General features: G+C 55.1%; 1 protein-coding gene across 2 annotated transcripts; it reads right to left on the reverse strand.

The window, feature by feature from the left end:
• Positions 1–3,927: 3,927 nt before the first annotated feature.
• COMMD7 (COMM domain containing 7) lies at positions 3,928–8,872 on the reverse strand. Of its 2 annotated transcripts, none has more exons than NM_001278014.2 (9): positions 8,774–8,872; positions 8,080–8,133; positions 7,890–7,992; positions 6,214–6,270; positions 6,098–6,135; positions 5,484–5,574; positions 5,313–5,362; positions 4,780–4,828; positions 3,928–4,278 (listed from the first exon to the last, which is right to left on the reverse strand). In NM_001278014.2, the coding sequence occupies exons 1-9, from the start codon at positions 8,855–8,857 to the stop codon at positions 4,202–4,204; spliced, it is 603 nt and encodes a 200-aa protein (NP_001264943.1). In that variant the 5' UTR covers positions 8,858–8,872; the 3' UTR covers positions 3,928–4,201. The 2 variants fall into 2 exon arrangements, with proteins under 2 accessions (NP_001264943.1, NP_001264942.1); NM_001278013.2 differs by having other exon boundaries at positions 7,890–7,995.
• Positions 8,873–9,318: the final 446 nt, after the last annotated feature.

The raw sequence follows: 9,318 nt of genomic DNA on the forward strand, positions 1-9,318 counted from the left end.
GAACCCATCTCGAGCCCCGCGGGGCGGTGTGGGAGCGTCACCGCGGGGTAAATTCCCGAGGACGGTGAACAGAGCGGTGCTGCTCGGCGGGAGCGACGCTCACCGCCCCCTATCCCGGCTGCCGTCCCTCTGCCATCCGCCATCCCGCTCTGCTGCGAGACAAAGCGGGAGCACGGCTGGCGCTGGGGCCGCTCCCCCAATCCCAGCGCCGGGGCACGGCGCACAAAGGCCGGCGCTGCTCTGAGCCGCGGCGCTCCTTCTGCAGATGTGGGAACGCTGAGAGACGAGGGCGGCACGAGGGCTCCTCGCCCGTTTTGCGGCAGCGCCGTCGCCACCGGGACCGCCGAGGGCGCGTGTTGGAACAAAGATGCTCCGCAGCGCGGCGCGTTGTGTCGGCAGCGCAGGGGTTAACGCCGCTTTCCCTCTCTTTCCATGGCGAACTCGGTGGCGTGGTCGGGGATAACCTCATTAGCGGCTGAGCTGCAGCAGCGATGCCCCTGGGACAGAGCAGACCTATAAAATGGAGCTGCGCGCTGCGGGGAGCGCAGGGAAATGGTCGCTGTGCGGCGAGGAGTGGGGCGCTGCCCTCCGGTGTGGGGCTGGGAGTGGTGGGGCACGGTGGTGGGATACGGGCTGGGCCCGTCGTGGTGCGGGGGCTGCTAATAGAGCCGTGCCCGCGGCGAAGCCATCGCCACCGGAGCTGGACGGGAGTGCTCCACGGGTGTGGGGCAATGTGAGGGCTCAGGGCACCGGGATCCCCTCCCTTTGGAGGGGCCGTGGGGCTCCGCCACCACCCTGTGCCCGCGCTGCCGCCTGGGCATTGTTTGCTCCCGGCGCCTTTGTGTGCCACGGGCCCCGTTCTGGTGGCCACCTCCCTGTGCTGCAGCAGAAGATGGGTTCCTTATGGCTGAGCATTCATTCGCTCTGCTGATCGACAGCCTGCGGTCTGGCTGAGCAGCCCCAATTGTTCCCAACGCGCCCGGACAAAGAAATGCCTCGAGAGATGGCACGGCTCGGGAACGGAGGACATGCTAGGAATATTTGTGCTGCCTCGCACACCAACAGCCTTCCCTCCTCCTGCCTGAATGGGAGGCACTGCTCCAGGTTCACGCGTCCCCACGGCTGGAGCAGGGCTGCAGCGTGGCTGTCCCCATGCAGGCTGTCCCCGTGGCCCCACTCCGGCCACCGCAGCCTCCCCGCAGAGACAGGGCCGGTGCTGCCTGCCCCGGGCAGGCTGTGGGGTCAGCGCCATAATGCAGCGTTTGTTTCGGGCCGTAGGGGTCACGGAGGCCCCGCTGCGCATAGCCGGGCTCTGGCCTCTGCTGTGAGGAATTTGCTGATCTGGGGGTTTGGGGCACCTGAACTTGTTCTTGCGATTGCTGCAGATCCATGTGGAGCTGGGGCTGTGTTCCCTGCCTGCCCCCGGTCCCTGTGTTCAGCGTGCTGGAGCTGCGGTGTGGGGCAGGCTGTGCTGGGGGGCATTTGGCTGCTGGTTCCGGCTCTGCCATCCCCCTCCCTGCCTGAGCCCGGTGTGGGACGTGTCTGCATGGAGTGGTCCCCAGACAGCCCCCTCCTGCCCACATCTCCTGATGGCTGCTGCAGTGGGAGCCGCCTGCAGCAGGAATGCAGCGGTGCTGCAGATGGGAACAGCCGGGCACTGGGATGATGGAGATTTGAGGTGCACGGACAGGGAGCAGAAATGGAGCCACGCACAGCACAGTGCCTACATCACAAGGCAGGTTCCGTGCCTGTAAGCCCCGGGTGCTGAACCAGGGCTGGTGCACCTCCATCCCACAGCTCCTCCCAGGGAGGTCTGCGGGGCCCCACAGCATTCTCTCCTGCAGCAAACACTTTCTAGGAAAAGCTCTTGGCATTCCTCCATAGGTATTTGTGTGTTCTGGTCGCTCCTGGTCCGGTTCCAGCTCCTGGAATGGGAGACCTGGAGTGCAGAAGGGATGAGCGCGGTGGGAGAGGTCACCCTGGCAGGCAGGCAGACGTGAGGGGCTCTGCCCAGAGCAGCGTTGGCCATCTCCCATGGTTGCTGATCACAGCGGCACTGAAGCTGTGCTGGGGGTGATGGGCCCCGGGGAAGCAGCCCCGATCTCCCAACTGTCGCTCACCCGCAGGGGACACAACGTGTGGGATGCGTGGGGCCGTGGGATGGCCTCATACCCGTGGGGCGGTGTAGTCCTTGGCAGTCTCTGGGTGGGAGGAAATGGGCCGAGAGAGCCCCAGGGGGGGCAGAGGACAGCAGCAGTGTGGTTAGCTTCACCCCACACTGCGAGGGGCCCCGTTTCCCCCACGCCTGCTGTCCCACAGAGATTAGGTCTCGCAGGCGGCCGGAATTGGCAGCGCCGGTACTGCAGGAGGCCCAGAGCCACCGGGAAACCCAGGCAGAACCAGGCTGCAGCGGGACTGCCCACCCCTGTACCCTCACCTTCCCAGCCCCGCGCAGGATGAGGCCGCACCACATCTCCCAGCCTGTGCAGGATATGACCCAGTCCCTCCCCTGGGCCCGGCTCCATCTCACACAGCCAAATACAGGGGACAAACGGCTCCTGGGGCAGTGGGTCGCCGTGACCCCCATGCTCTCTGCACTGGAGACTGTGGAGCAGCACAGAGGTGACCTCCACGCTTGGGGTCAGTGTGCTGCAACGTGCGTCAGCCCCACAGAGCTTAATCTGAAACAGGAGATGGGGATCCTGACCCAGAGTGAGCATGGCATCTTCCAGCAGCCCTTTGCCACAATGGGATGGGCTGAGCGGTGCGGCAGCGATACGGGGGGAGGGGGGGTGAGAGGAAAAGGGAGGGATGGCCAACAGAAAATGTAAAGCAAAGAAATTCCTTCTGCCTGCAGAAAGCACTCCGGGGCTTTTCCTGCCACCCAAAAGGGAGATGGAATATTTTGCTGGGCGTTATGTTAAAGAATTTGGAGTTTTTGGGTTGTTTTTATTACCTTCATCATGTGACACGGCTTAAAACGCTCGTGAATGGCCTGATGTGTCCGAGAATAAACACGCAGATACCGTCCCCAGGCCTGCCAGCAGCATTCCCCGCGCTGCCTTCCAAGCACGTGGTTCAGCCGATCCGCACCAGGGGCTCCAGGCACTCATGCAGGATGGCATGAAATGCAACGGGGAAAAGCGCCGGATTTTCTGCAAGCTGAAAAGACGAACGTGAAGGAGGGGAGATTGAGATGGGATGTAGGGAAGGTTTTGCAGGAGGGCGGGGAGGCGGCGGCACAGAAATGAGGTGGGCGCCTGTGTGGTAACTGTTTAGTCATGAACCACTGATGGAGCACCTGGGGAAAGGACGTGGTCAGCCCTGGCAGCACAGGTGGAGGCAATTCAGCTGTGGGACTGCAAGGGTGGAGCCCGGCTGCACCTCGCTTAGAGCTCATTTAAGGGCTGACTGCCGCTGGGGAAGGATCTCTGGCTGGAGACCCCTCCTTTCTGCAGCTTTCCTCTGCAAATCTGAACTATTACAGGTAAGCAATCTTCTTCCCTTCCAGCACCTTTGTATCATGCTGACCCCTCCCATCGTGTTGATCTGCCCAATTGTTACAGTGCCCCATCCCTGCAGGCACTCAGGTCAGGCTGGGGGGCTCTGAGCACTGATGGAGCTGTGGGTGTCCCTGCGCACTGCAAGGGGCTGGATCAGGTGGCCTTTCAGGGTCCCTTCCAACTCAAACCATTCTATGACAATTCTATATTTTTCCCAAGACCCAATAGGGAAGGATGCAATCAGTCCATTTCCTGTCACAAGAAGAATGAGAGGCTCAAAGTGGGCCCTGAGTGGTTCAGCAGGCAGATGCTCTCGCTAGATACGCTCCTTGTATCCTACCCGTACCTGCTCCGTTCCTCCTAGTCTGAAAGTGATTCTTTGCTCTGTTTCTTTCTCAAAAAATCAAGTTCTGATACAAACAGGGAAGGATGGGAATGGCTTTATTTCTTTGCTGTTTTAGTACAAGTATCCATATCTGACCATTTCTCATAATAGTATAAAAAAGAGGCAGGTGGACTTGCAGTGTCTTCAAAACACTTGCCCATGTTTTGGCTTTTGAAGGACTGATGGGTCCTTCTGACACAGCTGTTTGTTGCACAGCCTCATCTTCTCTTACCAGCTGGGACAGAGCAGATCTGCAGGTCCACAAGGAGAAATTAACCACCCTGGACAGACAGCAGGGCAGGTCCTTGTAGTTCTAGCTGAAACTTTCAAGTGTGGTTTTGGCCCGTTCCATTTCATGCAGGAAACTGTAGAACTGGGGCAACGTTAACTCTGTAGGGAAAAAATAATAGAGGTATACAGTGTGAGATGTCAGGTTACACTGAGCACTGGGAAAGCCATTCTGGTGCTGTCGCAGAGCAACTCAGGTTCACCTAAGCTAGGCAGGGTTAAGCACTGACTCTCAGCAGCTGTTTCTTTACGCTAGCTGGACTGTGCGTGGGTTCCAGGTGAGGATTCTTGGAACAGCAATTGACACTTCTCAATTGTTTACTTTCTTGCTCTAACTGCTTCCCTGTGCTCCATGGCATATCTGCATTGACTTTTGCAAAGATGTGAGGACTGCCCAACAGTCAGTGTTCCCAAATGCCTCCCAGGGTGACTGCATCAAGGAGAGGCCCGGGCAGGAGCATCTCCCAGCAATGCCCTCACAGTGACTCCTGCTGGGTCTGCCCCCAAAGCTCCCCCACCTTCCCAAACACCCAGAAGCTCTGAGCTACAGCTCAGATTTCATGTTCTCCAACGCTTGCTTCTTTTCCAGAACGGTTCACTCACCTACGTATACATTTTCCATTTGGCTCCCCTTTTTAATCACCAGCTTCAGCTAGGGGGAAGGAAAAGCAGAGATGCATCAGTGCAGAAGCCTGTATTTCAAGCACTGTGAAAAGACAGGAGTTTGCACTGAAACTCAGAGCAGACTGCTGCACAGAACACACGTCTCTGACAGGCTTTTCAAGAAGTGTCACTGTAGGAATAGATAAGGGAGGATCTCTGGGAAGTCCTTATAAATGATCGCATTCCCTCTCCCTCCCTGACACAACACGACCTTTGCTAGATTGAGCTTTCTGAACAGCTTTTCAGAGTGGGTTGCACTTCTGTGACGCGGTGCCTTCTGAAGAGTAACAAATAGCAGCATGCCTGCTATCTGCTGGCAGCTCGCTCAGAAGACTGAAGCAGATGTGCCACTGCAGAGCCAGCTACTGTGAGATCCAGCTTTCTTCTGCTTCCTCTCCCAGCCAGTTCCCCCACAGGCCTGGCCATGGCTTGTTCCCTAACTGCACTGCAATTCTCCCATGCAGGACGTTTACCTGTAAGAAGATACTTCCCACTTTTTCAAGTTCACTGCTCCCGGCAGTCACTGTGATTCAGAAAGAGCAGAAGGGAGATAATGTTAGCTGAGCTGTGAAACAAAATGTTCTACAGCCAAAAGGTGCTGCTGGGTTTCCTGACCCATTGAGTTTAAGTTTTAGCTCCGTTACCACCAAACTTCCACTCCATGTCTATCAGCTGGTTAATCATCAGTGTCTGACCAACAGCCAGCCGTGTCAGGGTGGGGGCATTCAGCTTCCACTGCAAGAACAAAACACACCATCAGTTCAGAGAGGATCTATGTGTGGTACCTGTAATTTCAACATACATCAGAAAACAGAAGCCCAAGTGTGTGTGTGTGTGTGATGGGACAAACTAATGCAGTCAGGAGGGCTTTCAAAGATGAATCCTGCAAGGAATTCCATCTGCCTGTTGCTTCTGGAACTGGAACTCACTGGTTTTGTTTAAACATTGGTTCTGTGTAACAATACCTGCACAAAAAGTCATGTGTTCGTGTAAGTGCGTGACCCCAGGGCTCAGAGCATGCAAAGCAGAAAAACAATCAGATGGAAGCCACAAAGAGCTGCAGGAATCACTAAGCCCACGGGCTAGAGGCCACAGCACCATTACACAAGTGTTTCTTATCAGTTATCTGAGAATCTTCAGTTCCAAATTCAGAGCTGGTTTTGAAGAAAGCAGCTGATGTATCTGCACGGGGTTCTGCCTTTCCCACTCACAGACTGACTTTTTGTTAGTTCAGAAACAAGCAAGGACGTATTCATACCTGCTCTGCAAAGTAACTGGCCTTCTCTTCACTGAGGCCTGTGGGAGAAACCGTATGAGGTTACTATCGGTGATAAATATTAATTAGCTTTTATTTAGCGAAGTCACGTGACCTACCTAGAGCAACAAAATCTGCTCTGACTTGTTCAGGAGACAGATTTCTCTTCAGGGCACCTGAATAAACAGTGCAAGGGAAAAAAAAATCAGCTTCTACTGAGTGGAACCAGTCCTTACTGAGGCAAACAGATGCAGGGATGGAGACCTCGCCACAGAAGGAATGTTCTTGGACTGTGTTTTGAAACAAACCACAGCTTGCCAGTAGGAAATACAGTTGTGTCTGCTGGTATCTTTGCAGATGCCCAGTGCTTTAAAAGTCAGTCCTATGGAAGTGCCTGAGAGAGAGAGGGAGAGATTTCATTGCAGGTAACCATGGTAACGGCAGCAGCAGTTGTGTTTTGAAGTTGCTGCTTTCTCTCCTATAGAAGCTTTGCTTGTTAAAGGGGAACTGTTAAGGCTGGCAGGCTACTAATTTGACCTACCTGCTGTGTTTTGGATTATGGGTGTGAACGTGTGCATATAACACTTTCCCCCGCTGTGTCTGCCTCCTTTGTTCCGGAGCGCAGGCAGCACATGGAAGTTTACAAGGATTCTGTTCTCTGAAGCCAGGAGCAGGAATTGGGAACATTCAAAGAGACTGCCAGCCCCACGTGGCTCTCTGTGTAGCACAGAGGCAAAGTTATCTGCTGTGTTCTGCTCTGGTGCAGCCCGTGCCATCCCAGAGCTACTGAGAAGGTGTAACAGGACTGGAGCCAGTGCAGGCAAACAGGAACTGTGAGGCTGAGTGCCCCCAGTGCACAAACAGGAAGGGAGAAAATGCCAATTCTGCACTAAATACCTCCAAGACAGTTGTAGGGAAGGAAACTATTCAGTGCTTCTCTGGGACAGAAGAAATGGCTTGAAATAGTAGAATGAAAGTTGAGCCCAAGTGTGGGAAACTGTTGTGTGTGGCCTCACTGCTGTGAGGAACGCTATGGGAAATGGGGGACTGAAGGATATTTATAAGCAACCATTGATAACAAGGATCAGTGTGGCATGAATGTGCATGCAGGATGTCTGATGCAGTGTTACATCCAATGGCAGCCAAAACATCAGAGCAATCCCATACAGTGCTGGAGTCCGAACAGGGCATGCAAAGGGAGTTCTTCCACCCCTCTCCTCCAGTGTTTATGAATGAGAAGTCACTGGAGGCTTGTGTGTTTTTCTAAAATGAGACTACAAGGACAGACATCACATGCACATGGCCTGGAACTGTGCCTGCTGGTTCCCAGTCCACTCCAGAGGGGCGTGAATGCAGCCCTCAAATGGTGCTTTGTTCTTGTAGGAGTCACAGTGCTGGGTTACTTGGATGAAGTGCAAAGACGTGGTGCCAACATAAGACTGTGCTGGTCTAGCACAAATGGATTACAGGTATGGGTTGAAGCAAGCTCTGTTACTGTCACAAAGTGTTGTGCTTGCAGTTAATAAGCAGGTGAGTGAGTGCAGCCAGGCCTGCAAAACGTGTATGAAGGCCGAGTGTAAAGAAGACAAAGCCTGAGTCACTCAGCAGGGATACTGCAACAGGAGAGCAAATGTTGAATTTTTGATTCTTAAATGCTAAGCTGTTTATGAGCCATTATTGACATCACTGTGCAAGTCAACTGCACGCAGTTCTGAAGACATGAAGCCTTTAGCTGCATGCAGGAACGGACACAGCAGTTTGGCCTCGGGGCAGCATATGCATACGTACCACTTACCATTGGGTACCAGAAGAATACTTTTGACAATGTTTTTCAGGGGGCCCAAGCTGATTTTATTCATGGCTGCGAAGTCTGAGAGCTGAGTCAGAAACCTTTCTACCTGCTCAAGAGAAAGAGCAACAACGCAATCTCATCTCTGCACGCTTCTCACCTGAGAACTGCATTCGTGTTCTGTGTGCTGCCTTACCTCCTTGGGCTCTGTCAGAAAGCTGAAGAGCACTTCAGTCAGTGCTGAGAATTGCTGTGAAGAAACAGGATGGTGTCAGGAATAGAGAGCATCAGCATGCTTTATTCCTCAGCACCTCGCTTCATTCCTCAGCACCTTGTTTTCCCCCCTTACCACGCAGTTTGGGGGCGATATCCTGCCCTGGTGCAGCTCTACCTGTCTCCTTGTGCTGGAGTTTGAGCTCCCAATGCTGGGGTGCCCCCCAGCCCTCACCATGACAAGATGCCTACGGGCAGCATTTGCACATGGACTCTTTCCAAAGACACCCAAGGGGTTTGTGCAGCCAGCACCGCACAGGGCTTTTGTGGCTCGTGGCTATCGTGGCTGTTCCACCCTGTGTGATCCAAATAACAGCCAGTGGGAGAGGATGCAAACATCCACTCTGAAGCACCACGAAAGCCACGCACGGGGTAAGCAGAGTGACAGGGGAGACAGAAGCCTTTCAAGGCCTCCCTGCCGCCCCCGGGCCCGGCTGTGGGCAGAACCCGCCGCCTCCCAGCACTGCTGGCACCAGCGCGGCCTGCAGCCCGGGCACAGCCTCCCGCAGCGCCTTCACACCACAACCCGGGGCAGGCCGCGCCTCAGAGCCTCCTGCGTGCCCGCTCCGGGCACCGCCTGCTCCCCCCCCTCCCCCTTCCTTCCCCCGGCCCCGCACCTCGGCGCTCAGCTGGTTGAGGTGCTGCACATCCCCGCTCCCCGCCTCCGGCCCCGCATCGCGGCCGACGCTCAGCAGCCCCATGGCGGCTCCAGCCCCGCCCGGCCCCCCCCCCACCCCGCACCGCACCGCCCGGCTCAGTCTGAGCATTGGCGGCAGCACTTTCCACAGAGGGCCCGGCGGGCAGCGGGGAGGGCTTTGCTTCCGCGGGACTTAGAGGGGAATAAAATAAAATAAAATAAAATAAAATAAAATAAAATAAAAAAATCGTGAAAAGGCTGTCGTGGGTGGGACGGATTTTATTTATTTATTTATTTGATACATCACTGTCCCGAACCCTCAGTGTTCAGCGCAGCCCCAAAGCAGGCGTGGGTTTTCCACCTGGCTGTTGATGTGTTGTGTGGGGCCCTGTGGTGAAGTGGCCAAATTCATTCACAGCCCAAAAAAAAACATTGAAGGAAACGAGGAAAGAGACAAACCTTCTGTTTGGTTTGCAAGCCAGGATCAACCGCATGGTAGCAGCCTGTGACTCATCCTTAATTCCC

The sequence above is a fragment of the Gallus gallus genome, chromosome 20 (genome assembly GCF_016699485.2).
Source record: "Gallus gallus isolate bGalGal1 chromosome 20, bGalGal1.mat.broiler.GRCg7b, whole genome shotgun sequence".
Lineage (NCBI taxonomy): Eukaryota > Metazoa > Chordata > Aves > Galliformes > Phasianidae > Gallus > Gallus gallus.

Excerpts from the sequence above, each read along its gene's own strand:
- COMMD7 (NM_001278013.2), bottom strand. The coding sequence starts at position 8,857 with ATGGGGCTGCTGAGCGTCGGCCGCGATGCGGGGCCGGAGGCGGGGAGC. Across the intron at positions 7,996-8,079 it reads TTCTGACAGAGCCCAAGGAG|CAGGTAGAAAGGTTTCTGAC; the intron begins GTAAGGCAGCAC and ends CTTTCTCTTGAG. Across the intron at positions 4,279-4,779 it reads AATGGAAAATGTATACGTAG|AGTTAACGTTGCCCCAGTTC; the intron begins GTGAGTGAACCG and ends TTTTCCCTACAG.